Source organism: Giraffa tippelskirchi, chromosome 7, assembly GCF_054371585.1.
Source record: "Giraffa tippelskirchi isolate mGirTip1 chromosome 7, T2T-mGirTip1v1.2.pri, whole genome shotgun sequence".
Lineage (NCBI taxonomy): Eukaryota > Metazoa > Chordata > Mammalia > Artiodactyla > Giraffidae > Giraffa > Giraffa tippelskirchi.
The window spans coordinates 58,698,125-58,712,176 of NC_137281.1; the positions used below are offsets into that span (position 1 = coordinate 58,698,125).

The 14,052-nt window shown below is 45.4% G+C and overlaps 1 protein-coding gene across 9 annotated transcripts in view; it reads left to right on the plus strand.

The window, feature by feature from the left end:
• The window catches only part of GLG1 (golgi glycoprotein 1), a 129,241-nt gene extending 123,770 nt beyond the window's left edge, over nt 1–5,471 (plus strand). For 7 of the 9 annotated variants that reach the window (XR_014059183.1, XM_081508713.1, XM_081508716.1 and 4 more), the window contains one exon: nt 534–1,059. Coding sequence is in view for 8 of the 9 variants with exons in the window: in XM_081508713.1 (XP_081364839.1) it covers nt 534–701 (168 nt within the window). In the remaining variant the exon portion in view is untranslated. Of the gene's footprint in view, nt 1–533; nt 1,060–1,694 lie in introns of those variants that run through there. The other 2 variants (XM_081508711.1, XM_081508712.1) reach the window with 1 other exon arrangement.
• Nucleotides 5,472–14,052: the final 8,581 nt, after the last annotated feature.

Sequence of the window (14,052 nt, forward strand, 5' to 3'; positions counted from 1 at the left end):
GGCCATGGAGGTCCACTGGAGAAAGTCCTGAGCATGAGAGCTGCTTAGACGCTCTGTGTCCACGGTGGGGGGGTTGGTTTGAGTCTAGGACCTGTGTCCTTGTGCAAATCAGTTGACCCCTTGCCACCCCTTGGGCTGCTGGGTCTTCACCTGTGACGTGGGAGTCATGAAATATACATGCCAGGACCCGTGTGAGGACTAAATGATTGACGCGTGTTGAGCCCTTTGCCAGCACGTGGTGAGGTCCTCCATGTGAGAGCTCTTACTACACGGGTGGCTGTGATCGTTATGCTGACTTCTGAGAGTCCGCCTCTTGGTATTTGTCTGCATTGTCTAATCTTGTGCAGCAGCTGTATGCAGCACTATGATTAGGAAAACCAGTTGTAGCTCTGTGTTTGATTTTCTCATCCCTTACCCTCCTCTCCCCCCAAAAGAAATGACCCCCGTTACGGTAGGAACTGAGGGGACTATTTCGAGTGAGCATCGGCCCAGCCCACATCTCTCTGAGGGCAATGCCACCATTTGTTTTCCAGGTGGCCCCGGCGGACGGCTTCTCTGACCTCGCCATGCAAGTGATGACCTCCCCGTCCAAGAACTACATCCTCTCTGTGATCAGCGGGAGCATCTGCATATTGTTCCTGATCGGCCTGATGTGTGGACGCATCACCAAGCGTGTGACACGAGAGCTCAAGGACAGGTAGAGGCACCTGGAGCCGCAGAGGAACTACCTGTGTGGCGCCCCGTCTGCACAGCCCTCCTGTATAGTGCCCCCCTTTCCCCGCCCTCCCGTGCGGTGGCCCCAACTCTCATGTTAGAGCAGCAGCAGGTGCCTGCCGCATCGTCCGCCGCAGACTCCTCCCGCGTCCGTGGTGTCCTCCTCCTCGACCACTCCTGCAGCAGCCGGTCGCTCTGGGGATCGCCTCTGTTGGCAGACTCGGGTTTCCCTGTCCAGAGACAAGTCTCTCATCCCAATGGACCTACCAGTACTTCCGGAACCAACTCACCTGACCTGCAACTCAGCTCAATTTTTTTTTTTTTAAACACCAAAAAAAAAAGAAATTTTTAAAGAAAGAAAAAAAAATGTATATAGTAACACATCTCCTCCAGGCTTGATTTGAGCGATGAGGTTCTTTCTTCTGTGTGGCGGTGTAAAAGGAAGGCAGGACGCTAGAGGGGAGACACACCCCCAAACACGCTGCCACTGGGGTGTCTGACTGACCTCTCAGAGGCACCTCTGGCCCCCATCAGGGCCATGGACCTCACCGAGTAGCGGGGAACAACTGACCAGCCCACTTTGGGTCTTGTTTTCTTCTGCTGAAACAGTGATGCCTTCCGATTCCTACCCGAGCAGAGCCACTGCGGGTCAGGACCCCACGGCCATGTGTCGCTCTGCCATCTCCTCGCCTTGGTGGGCCTCCTAGGTTGAGGGTGGGTGGGTTGGAGCGGGGCCCAGGAGTGTGAGCAGCTCGTCCGTCCACTGTTCCGCAGGAGAGGCCGGGCCCTGGGGCCCGAGGCGTAGGGTCCCAGGGGCCTCCCTTCCAGACCTGCGCAGGGCTCTTCCATGTGGACCGACCCTGCCGAGGTGTCAGTTCCTCCCCAAGTCCTCCGCTGCCTGGGGAGCCTGTGGCCTGGGGGGAGGGAGTCGGCAGGAAGGAGGGTGGGGCGGAATCCGCTCACCTTGCTTTATGTTTCAGGCAACAATGCAGGTCAGAGACAGTGGCTTCTGAAGGTGTAGCGTGGTCTCAGGGAGGGATGGCAGTCCCACCTGACCTTCCCACAGGCTTAGGGCCACCTTCCCAGACAAGCTCCTTCATGCCTCTACATGCAGAGGGCACAGAACATGATTCCAGTAAAAGATGGAGGCTTTTTCTCCATTTTTCCTTTCTGTCCATTGGCTGCATATCCCCACGGTAGTAGGCATTGACTAAATGTTGTATTTGGATGATTCATCAATCTTTGCTGAGTCTGAGCTTTGTGGAAACATATTCCTGAGGATCGCTCAGCCCTCCAGCGTAGAGATGACAGGCTTGGAGTGTAAAAAGGGAAGCACGCCGGCATCACGGTTTAGCCTGAGGTACCTGGGCTTGAGTTGGGGGCACGGAATCCAGTGGCTGCACAAGAGGGCAGCGTGTACAGTAGGAGATATATTTATATAATATATATTTTATTAACCTGTTAGACGTCCACAAAGTATTATAAATCACGTGCCTAAAACTGTCCACATAGACCATGCTCCCTGCCTGGCCCTGCCCCGCTTCGCCACTGTCCACATGTGCTGCGGGACCACCCCACCTCTCTCTTCCCCGGAATGTGTTCAGGACAAATGGGTCAGCTGGTCCAGGTGACTCCTTGTCTAACCCTGACTGACATATATTTGAATACTGTGGTTTGCTTCTTTCTTTCTCCTTTTTGCTACTCTTCCTGGAGGCAGTGGGTTTCAGAAGCCAGCTGCAGATGCCCCCTGCCTAGGGCACCACAAGTCACCAAGGGAGGTTCTCAGCTGCTGGGTCCCCTCAGTTCTGCTCTTAAGGTCTTCCTGATTATCAGCAGCTGTCCTGCGGTTCTTCTGTCTCATCAAACTTGAAACTCTTGGAGTTGGAGCACACCCCTCCTTCCACCCGTGTTGCACTAAACTGAGCTGGTCTGGATGGTGCACCTCCTGGGGCTCCTCCCTTGCTCTGGGCAGGTGCTGAGAGCGAGGAACGGGGTTGTCACATGTACACAGGCCCCCAATGATGTGTGTGACGTGCTTTACAGCACAGAATAACTTCCCACCTGATGAGGGGGAATTCCATTCCCCATCTCTGCTGGCTCCCTCCCCACGTGTATAAAACATCGCCACAGCTTACTGTGTCTTGATGCTTTTCTTCTTTCTGAACTGAAAGATGATCTCAACTGTCTGCAGCAGATCTAGAAGTTTGAAAAAGAGTTTGATTCTTGAAACATTCGTCACCTTGAGAAATGATCTGGATAGATAGAAGGGATAACTCTGCCAGTATCTTTGATCGGTTGTTGCCAGAAAGCATTTCACTGTCCAACTTGGAGTAGTTTCCTATGACTGAGCAGTTTCATACACCCATCACAAGCTACGGCCCAGCTCTATCCATTCTGTACCTCATTCAGTGGCACAAAAACAGGCTCTGAGCCACCTCTGGTCCCTGGCTTCATAGGTCATTCTTGGGTAAATCAGCTAGGCAAGAACTAGGCAAGAAGAAGAGACCATGGCCCTAGTGGGGGAGCTGATGATGGCCTTCATGCTCTCATCTCCTGATGTCTAGCCCATCCAGGAACAGTTACATCAGCAGCAGGTACGGTTTTCGGTCAAGGCCAAGGATCCATGCACTTGCTGAAGATTACAGTAGCCAGGGAACTCATCAGGCCTTGTCCACTCACTTGTGTCTCAGAGATGCCAACTCAGTATCTCCACAGCAGTCCAGAGGAGCCAGGAGGTCAGTTCTCTGGGCTGGAGGCCCTGCAGTGCAGGGAATCAGAAATCTAAGCAGAACGCCCAGGATGAGGCTGACTGCTCCGCCTCATGGAGCTTCTCACACAGAAGGCAGCTGTGGAGTGAGGTCTTGACCTGTGCAGCCCTGGCCTTCCTCCACTATTGCTGCTGTCCCAAGAGAAGTCTGCTAGCAAGATGCTCAAGACAGGCCTGGGTTCACTCCAGCAGGAAAGCCCCCCTCCTTAGCCTTCCCTGACACTCTGGTACCACCCACAGGCCCAGTTCTGTAGATCCCATCAGCTTGTTCTCAGCCTGTGCATCCTTAAGAGGCGAGGGGAATTCTAGTATTGAGTGAGCAGGTGTTGACTGGTGTTCATTGGGCCCTTGACTGTCTCACGTCCTGCACTCACTCTTCTCAGGGATGCTGGAGAAGGAGGGAGACACTGCTTTCCTAGAAGGTGTGGCAGGAAATTGCCATCAGATTTCATCTCCCCATTTCCTGAGGTCAGGTAACAAGAGAAACTAGTAGTGAAGACTTGTAGCCTCCGTTTACATTTCATCAGACAGGGTGCTGACTTCCCTCCTGCTTCCCCGGAGAAGATTCACTTCTGTACACACCTCCTCCAGGCTTGTGGGACCACTTCTGTCCCAAAGATCCCCACTGGTGTGAGTCACCTGGGAAAGGATCGGTTGTTTCGTGGGACCTCCTTTCTCAGCCGGTCTTAAGTTCCCCTGAGAAAAAAGCCTCTGCTTTTCCCATTTCTTTCCCTCCCCCACCAAAAAGTAAGCGTTCTCTGCATATTACTTATTCCACGTGAGCACGTACAGGGAAGGAACCTGGAGTAGGGACCCTTAGAAGCCATCCAATATAGCCTGACTCATTCAAACTAAATTTGGGCCATAGAATAAAAAGAAGAGGGTTTTTTGAATCATGTGCATTTTGGTATGTTTGCTTGTATTTCCAATTCTTAGGAATTTGAAAAATCTCAAAACCCCTTGTATTTATTCTCACCATTTGGACAGCACCTAAGTAGTTTTATAAAATGCAGCATTCCAGTGCCCCGAGTTTCCCATGGGTCCTTGGGAACACTCCACTCCTGAATCGCTGCTCCCCCACTGGCCTTCAGTTCCCAAAGGACCAGGGGCCGGAGCTGATGTTCTGGTTGGTGAGTCTCTCTCTCATCTTTGCTTGGTCATCTCTCCAGCTAAACTCCCCTTGGTCCTCCTCTCCCCTAGGACCAGCGTCACATGTCAGACAGGGGAGTCCAGTTCGAGGCCCAATCCCCTTTCGTGCCCAGACCTCAGACAAAAGATAAGTCATTAGCAAACCCAGACTGACTCTTCAGAGTGACAGGCCCCTCCACGCCCTCTAGTGAGATCACCGAGGAGACCCAGGGGCTGTTGGTCACCCGGAGCACAGAGGTGGGACTGTGCTCGGCTGGTGGTGCCAGGATCCTGGTGGTGGTCTCCCCTTCCTCCTTCCCAAGATCCGCCACAGCGCACAGGTAGGGGTGTGGGCAGCCATGTGGCGGGAGTCTCCCTGGGCAAGGGAGGGGATTCAGACAGTGCCTCTGTTCTGTTTTGCCTTCCCCCCAACACGGAGTTGACAGCTGGACCCCAGAGCCCAGCAGGCCCTGTGCCGCACACGCCTGATGGCTAGAACAATTTCCCTGGTCAGAGCGAGTGACTGACAGGAGGGCTGGCATCCTGAGGCTTACTGAACGCCTTCTCCCCACACAGTGTTTCTGGGTCAATCCAGGCTGGAAAACAGACTGTCCAGCAAATGCTGTGTGAGATCTTAGGCCTTTAACTTTTTTTTTTTTTAAGGAAAAAGTAAAATTAACAAGCCTCTTTTGTAAATGGTTTTTCTTTCTATGTATAAAATCCTGGCAGTTCCTTGTTTTTACATGTTCATGCTGTGTAATTTTGAGATGTTACTGAGATTCTGAACATAATGTGCATTTTTTTTCTGTACAGATGAAATGGGAGAATTTAATAAAGAGTTTGCAGGTTTTTACTTGTTAAATCTTCTATGTGGTGACTGGGAGGACCCTCCTCAAACCACCTGCTATGCTGGTAGAAGTCTCCAGAGCGGTGATCGCTGGCTGTGAACTTGCCACTGATGCTCAGAAACTTACTGATCAAATGTCCCTGTTCTTGGTTAATTAGGTCAAGCAGAGTAGGACCATAGGCCTTTTATAGGAGAGCTGGAAGCCAGATCTAGGGTTTTCTGACCCTCAGTCTCATGTGTCCAGACGTACTCATTCTGCTGATGTGCTTAAGCCATGTCATGAGACTGCTTCCTTGGGGAACACACGCCTGGACCTTCTTATAGATGCAGCGCATGATGGCACCTGGTGTCTGGGGGCTGCCTTCCCATTCAGGCCCAGAACTGGGCCACGTTCGTTTTCCAGGAGCTGCTGTGTCCACGTTTAGTTAGTGCTTATCTCCCCATTCCAGTCCTGAGGTCAGTGACCTCGTGACACCCTTCCCACATCATGTCTACTACCTCCTCTGCTCTCAGCAAAGCTCATTTGCATCTGGGTGTTAAAAAGTAAGTAACAGCTTAAAGAATTTCAGGTAGCAAAGGTTTCTTGAAGTAGTAATGGCTGTACCAGTATTCGAGGAATGAAATCAGTCGTTCAGTTCGAAAGGTGGGGTAACCTGGAACCCAGGATTTCTTCTCGGGACTCCTCAAATCCATTTTCAGCAACTGTTTAGGAGATAGTGGGCCTGGGTGTAGAGTGGAGGTGGGAGAGGATGAAGAGTAGAAGAGGAAAGGAGAGAGGGGTTGCAGAGGCATTTTGAGCCCCAGCTGTGACCATTCCTCTATCTAGGGGGCTCTGGGCAGCCATCAGCCCTGAACGAGTGTCCTGCAGGGGCCCCCTTGTTTTGTGTAAGTGGGGGACTGAGCTGTGGGTTTAGGCTCCTCGGCACCAGTATTCCCACAGGGGAGAAGTGGCTCCCTCAGCCCGGCTGCCCTCAGCCCCCCATGGGACTCCGCAGCAGTGAATGGATTACATGCTGCCCGGCTGACACCTTAGCAGTCTTTGAATGAGTTAGGACTTCCCAGGTGGCTCAGTGGTAAAGAACCTGCCTGCCAATGCAGGAGACGTAGGAGACGTGGGTTCGATCCCTGGGTTGGGAAGATCCTCTGGAGAAGGAAATGGCAACCCACTCCAGTATTCTTGCCTGGAGAATCCCATGGACAGAGGAGCCTGGCAGGCTACGGTCCATAGGGTCGCAAAGAGTTGGATGCGACTTAGCACGTGCAGCACCCACATTTTTTGTGTGTGATTTTTCGGGTAAAAGATCCTTGGCCAACTTCAATCCTCGGAGGCATTTAGCTTCTGTTCTCAAAAGGAGCTAAGAACAAAAGGGTCTTAGTCAGAAAGGGAAGCTTAGACCGCCCAGCTCTCTCGCCTGGATGAAAAAGTGAGACGCAGAGATGGGGAGGCGACTTCTCAGCTGATTAGCAGCAAAAGGAGCGCTCCTGCCCTGGGCTTTTTCTCTGACCAGGCACACAGGCTTTGGGACCTGTGTGACCAGGTAAGACCCCAGCCCTCATCCAGCTCTGGGCAGAAGGCACTGGCTTGACCCCAGGAGTCTGCCCAACCCGACAGACCTCCAGTGGGGGCTTCTGACCTTGGTCCTGGTTCCACCTCCATTGCCCAAAACAGCCTGCAGCACACCAGTGTCTTCTCAAGATAAATACGGAGAGAAAACAACAATTTACAGTGGAGAAAATGCAGCTAAACCATGTGACCTACTTTAACATCAGGAAGAAAGGAGCAGATGGACATTCCGTACCTCCTGACGTACTGAGAACACAACATCCTTTCTGCAGTCTTCCTGTCAAAAGTGCAGAGCCTGAATCTGTTGTGATTAAACATTGGACAAACCCATACCAAGCCATGTTCTGCAAAATTACTGCCTTTCACTTGCCGGAGTCCTGCTCCAGGTGGTCCAGGGGTTCCCTCAGGATGGACGGCGTCAGCGATATGAATGAGAAGACACAGCGAGTCTCGGTGTTTCCAAGTGTCTTCTGCCTTTATTGTTTTTTAAGACAGCTTTTATATCTTTAGTGGTACATAGAAACAAATGTATAGAGTCACATCAAATCAGCTTAATGGGTCAACAGTGTTGACCTTTACCGACATCGTTTGCATATCTTAGTTCATTTTGTTTACATCATCTTCTGGCCTGGGGGCCTGCCAACATCTTGTGACTCTCCTATTGATAAGCGTTGATCAGTCAGAACACTTTTGTATCAGGCACAGCAGGAAAGAACCCATCAATAGAAAGTTTCAAGGCAAAACCTGTTTTCGGTAATTTACTTTACACCTTGAGCTTAAAAGAATGTGGTCCCATAAAATCATAGAACAGCAAGCTGAAGGTCAGCTCTAAGTAAGAATCTTCAGTTAAATCAACAATTGTCTCACTATTTGTATTACAGCTAAACTTCTATTTATATAAATCTTCAACTATTATGCTTTTATTATATAGGCTAAATAGGTTAAGAGTAAAAACATAGCGAGTAAATATAGACTAAGCAACAGTTTCACAAAGCAACATTTCCTATATTTCCCAACAAGCCTTTTTTCCTGTGAAGGGTTTTGTGCCCATAGGGGTTTTCTGTGTGGAGGCTCTCAATGCTGTTTTATTATTAAGGAACAGTTATGCACATTGGCTCCAAAGGCACAGGTACACTTATTAAACAAACCAGTATGTTAGCAAAAGGAATTTAGATCAGCATATTCTATATCCCAGATAATTTTATTTAGGGTGCTACCGTTCAGGGGCCTTGTTGATTGAGGTTTCAGACTGATCTGTTTCAGAAGAGAATCAGGAAAAGCCTTTTGTCCAAGTCACAGAAGACAAGAAGAGGTCTATTATAGCAAGCGTCAGAAAGAGAGATCTAATTTTTAAGGTGAGCGCTGAGGCAGCCTCTCGAGAATCCCCGAGGCCTGAGGAGCCGTGCTCAAATCAGTCCTCTTTCTCATGACTCTGTCATGGGTGGGATCTCGTGAACTGGCTCCCAGCATCTCCCCCTTTTTTATTTTTTAAGACAGCCAAATGGACTTCAGTTGCGAGCTTCTGAGTACTCAGCCGAAGAGCTCTGACAATACAAGGAAGGATTATAATGAGAAGCAGAATTAAAGCAGCTACAGCAACATAACTGAAGATAGTTGATAAAATATTTTTTCCAGTAATAAAGTTAGACAAGGTATGAAAGAAATCATCAGTGGCCCCTGCAGTAGAGAAATCCAGATGGGATTGTTCTAAGGTCTTTATTTGATCATGAAGTTTTTTCAGATCTAAGCCAATGCTGGAGCTATTCCAAATACCTGAAATATGATTTTTAATTTTTTCCCAATTATAATCTGTATCATTTACTTTTAAAGGTGTCACACAAATCCACCGAAAGTCGGAGTGACAAGATAATGTTAACTTTACCTTTAAAGCCTGTAACTCGGTTCCAATATGCATGACCGCCTCTTCTAGGGCATCTATTTTTATTTCTAATTTTTTATCTATGATCTCTTGCATGGCTAGAGTTAAAGAAACATTTTTGGACATAGTATTGACATATTGAGCAGTATGCACTTGTTGAGTCAACGATATTGTTGCCACAGTAACAGAAGTAATTGCTGTTATTAAAGCCGAAATCCCTAATATAAGTAGCCCTACAAACCGTCGGGGACACATTAAATCTTATAATTATTGCAGAACAGCTAGACCGTAATTGTCATACCAATAGGTATTTACCGTGACAGGCAAGCAATGTAAGCATAACAATAACAACAAAAAGATGTCCAGGAGCTGTGGTGGCTCCCCGCTTGGCCACGAGCCTGTGAGTGTCTCCAGTCAATCTCTTAACTTGGCCCCAGGTAGGAAGATCAGTGGCTCTGGTTGAAGCAGCAGGGTGAGGATGTCTATGCAGCACAGGTGTAGGTCGCGGTCTGGGGCGAATGGATCTTGAAGCATCGCTCAGAGTGAGATTTTGAAACTGCTGACAGGGCGGTGCATGTTCTGAAAGAGGCTGTGGTTTTTAGAAAAGAAAGTAGGGAGGAAGTGGGGGCTGCTTTTCTAGCGGCGGTGGAAGATGGACTTGAGCAGTATGTCTCTCTTGAAGCGCCAGGTGCCTGAGGCGATGTACTCTTAGTGAAGCCTCAGGTGAAAGGTCATTTGCCTCTCGGCTTTTTTTTGGTTTTTTCAAGTCAGGAATTTAAACAGGAGAAATGGAATCCTGCGGAAACGCAAGCATACCCTCTCCCGCAAGTTAACAGCACAAATGGCCCTTTTTATTTTCTAGTAAGGAGGTCTTTTTATTTGACCAGGGGCCGAGTTGTAGCCCCTTCAGGAATCCAGTGCCTCATCATTGCAGTCCGCCCCTGTGTGTCTACGTTTAAATGATTAATTATAAACAAAGCATGGTGTTAATCTCTTGGTTGTACATCATGGAGCATCTGATCTTTATCTGAAGATTGGTTACTGAGATAAGCCTTAGAAACAAACTTAATCTTTTAGCAATATAACACAACAAAGAACTATCTCAGAAGTGAGTCTTAGTAAACACTAGACTTTAATTAACAAGGCTAGAAACTTAGTTTAACAATTTATAAAACTTAATATTTAGTGAAACATGATTTTTTCATTATGGAGACATTAACCCTGTAGCCAAGGAAGGCTTTAACCCATCAAATAAAAATGCGGTTTGTCAGGGAGCTGGGAAAAGCCAAGCGGCCGTCTTGGATTTCCCATAGCCCTGACTCTTTGATTTTTAGCTATTGTTCATCCATTTTTAATTTCCCAGTTTAGGAGTAGACTGTTGTCATGTTTTGGTTTTTTTTTAGATTTTTTTTTTTTTTTGATGTGGACCATTTTTAAAGTCTTTATTGAATTTGTTACAAGATTGCTTCTGTTTTATGTTTTAGTTTTTTGGCCCAGAGGCATGTGGGGTTTAACTCCCTGCCAGGGATCAAACCCTCACCCCCTGCATTGGAAGGCGAAGTCTTAACCACTGGACCGCCAGGGAAGTCCCTGTTGTCATGTTTTAAGGACATTAGGATAACACAAGTCTAACAGTGAGGGGTTATTTTTGTATAAGCAGAATAAGCTTTTATATGTACCATAACCTTAAATAATGCTTATTTACTTTACCAAAGTAACAAAAGACTTTAAAAACAAATATAAATCACTTAAAGGTAAAGAAATTCATAATCTGTTATTGAAAGAAAATGAACTCAGGTAGTTTAATTGCTCTTTGGGATGTCTCAGGGGCCCTCTGAAGCATTTCAAAGTTAGCTAGAAGTCAAGTTATTTTGGCAATTTTGTCGATAAATATCAAAAGAGTTTATAACACTCAGTCAGATAGAATTATATAGATCACTATGAAATAATATATTTACTTAGCCAAAGTAACAAGGAAGATTTTAGGTAAGGTAAACATAGAATAGATCACTTTAGATGTAAAGAAACTTAAAATTTATTATCAAAGGCAGTTCACCATCTCAAAAAAACTTGCAAAACTCTTTCCTTGGGGTCCACTTTCTACAAAAACTTTCCATCACTTGCTGTATCCGTTTGTTTTTTCATCTAGAAATAGCCACCTGTAAGTCAGATCTACTTTTTTTTCTCTTCATAAAATGTAACTTCATTCTTCATACCTTGTTTACTGAAAACATACATCCTACTTTCTTTAAGCAACCTAGAACTGACCTTTATATTAGCATTTTATAGATTGGTGAACATAAATACCAGTGATAACTCTTAAAAATTTTAGCAAACATCTCAGGATGGCATCAAACATTATTTATTAATAGTCCAAAATCTTTTTCTGTAAGTTAGTATTTAGTAATGAATGTTTTAGAATCTTATTTTATTTGGAAATGACCTAGCTATTTAATAAACTTCTGTTATTTAGTTTAGCACAACCCTAGAAATTCAGGTTACTGAAATCTTAGAGAGACTGTTTTAGACAGACATTTTCAATCTTAATAGAGTTTATCTAAAAGTTCATATCTCATTTATATATATATATTTTTAAGTTTCTTCACTCGAGGTACCTTCCTTGCTGACAAACTTGTGACAGATATAACAATATTTAACTTATAGTAAACCTAGGTACAATAAAAATGTGCTTAATATTAATGACTATTAGACATGTCTATATTAGATTAGCAAATAAACATTAATACTAGATACTTAATATTGAATATTTTTCAGTTCACATGAATCTGAAATTTAGTTAGGTTAATTTTTCTTGTGTTTAGAATTGTCTGATTTGTAAGTGCTTTACTTTTCTTTTAGGCCAATTAAATAGAGCTCATTGACTAATTAGGCTTCAGCAATGTTGTACAATGACAGAGACACACGCTGAGACACACATGAATCTGGACAGACAAAAACCTCACAGTTTTTTACTTCAAATTTAAAATGTCTATTTGCCTTTTTTGCTTTTCTTTCTGTATTTTTTTTTTTCTCTGATGTCTACCTCATACCTTTCTTTGCCTCGCTCTTTTTTCTACATATTTATGGATGGTATAGTTGGAGACGTTGCTTTTAAACTTTTAGGAGCGTCTCTGACTAAAAAAGACCAATTTTCATCAGAGTGGTAATGAGCTGCTGCTTCCTCTAAATCTCCCTCATCTTGCGGTGAAAGTTGTTCTTCTATTTTATCTTTACTCTCTACAGGCCCATCGGTGGTCATGGCAGCCAGCATATTTCTTAATTGTTGATAGCTAGGCTTGGGCTCTTCTTCCTCATTTTTTTTTCTAACAGGTATTTTTTTAGATTCATGCACGGGATCTAGGGCATCTCTAATCATGTTCCATAAGGAAAAGGTGTCAGTAGGCACCTTTTCTGGACTGTGCAGAGTGTAATAAGTTTTCAACTGTTTTCTTACCTTTTCCCAAGTATCTAAGTTAACAGTACCCTCTTCTGGAAAAGATTGAACGCTAGCTTTTTTAACCTTAATTCCTCTTTTATTCAATAATTGTAAGATTACTTGTATAAAAAGTTGTCGTTCTTTTGACTCGCTATTACCCATTTTTATCTCTTTTGTTTTTTCTTTTTCTTTTCTTTTTCTTTTCTTTTTTTACAAGTTTACTTCTTCGAGAAGTATTCTCGAGGCCTCAAAATCTTCTCAAAATGTTCTGACCTACCCACTATCCTTACCCTACCTCTCTTATGCAGGGGGGTCTGCAGTACCCTCAGTGGGGGGCCTATCCGTCCCGAAAGCTGAATGATTGGGGGGGATTACCTTCAGGTCCCTGTCCCGGGCGCCACTTGCCGGAGTCCTGCTCCAGCTGGTCCAGGGGTTCCCTCAGGATGGACGGCGTCGGCGATACGAATGAGAAGACACAGCGAGTCTCGGTGCTTCCAAGTGTCTTCTGCCTTTATTGTTTTTTAAGACAGCTTTTATATCTTTAGTGGTACATAGAAACAAATGTATAGAGTCATATCAAATCAGCTTAATGGGTCAACAGTGTTGACCTTTACCGACATCGTTTGCATATCTTAGTTCATTTTGTTTACATCATCTTCTGGCCTGGGGGCCTGCCAACATCTTGTGACTCTCCTATTGATAAGGGTTGATCAGTCAGAACACTTGTATCAGGCACAGCAGGAAAGAACCCATCAATAGAAAGTTTCAAGGCAAAACCTGTTTTCGGTAATTTACTTTACGCCTTGAGCTTAAAAGAATGTGGTCCCTGGAGAAGGTCATGGCAACCCACTCCGTATTCTTGCCTAGAGAACCCCCATGGATGGGGGAGTCTGGTTGGCTACAGTCCACGCGGTGGCAAAGAATCGGACTCTTTAAAATTAGTTTTAATTTATGGCCCAGAATGTATCTCTCTAGGTGAACTTGAAAAAAATGTGTCTTCTGATGTTGGTATGAATCAATCTATAGATGTCCATTATATCCAGTTGATTGTTGGTGCTGTTGAAAAAAAAAAAAAAGAATGTGGTCCCATAAAATCATAGAACAGCAAGCTGAAGGTCAGCTCTAAGTAAGAATCTTCAGTTAAATCAACAATTGTCTCACTATTTGTATTACAGCTAAACTTCTATTTATATAAATCTTCAACTATTATGCTTTTATTATATAGGTTAAATAGGTTAAGAGTAAAAACATAGCGAGTAAATATAGACTAAGCAACAGTTTCACAAAGCAACATTTCCTATATTTCCCAACAAGCCTTTTTTCCTGTGAAGGGTTTTGTGCCCATAGGGGTTTTCTGTGTGGAGGCTCTCAATGCTGTTTTATTATTAAGGAACAGTTATGCACATTGGCTCCAAAGGCACAGGTACACTTATTAAACAAACCAGTATGTTAGCAAAAGGAATTTAGATCAGCATATTCTATATCCCAGATAATTTTATTTAGGGTGCTACCGTTCAGGGGCCTTGTTGATTGAGGTTTCAGACTGATCTATTTCAGAAGAGAATCAGGAAAAGCCTTTTGTCCAAGTCACAGAAGACAAGAAGAGGTCTATTATAGCAAGCGTCAGAAAGAGAGATCTAATTTTTAAGGTGAGCGCTGAGGCAGCCTCTCGAGAATCCCCGAGGCCTGAGGAGCCGTGCTCAAATCAGTCCTCTTT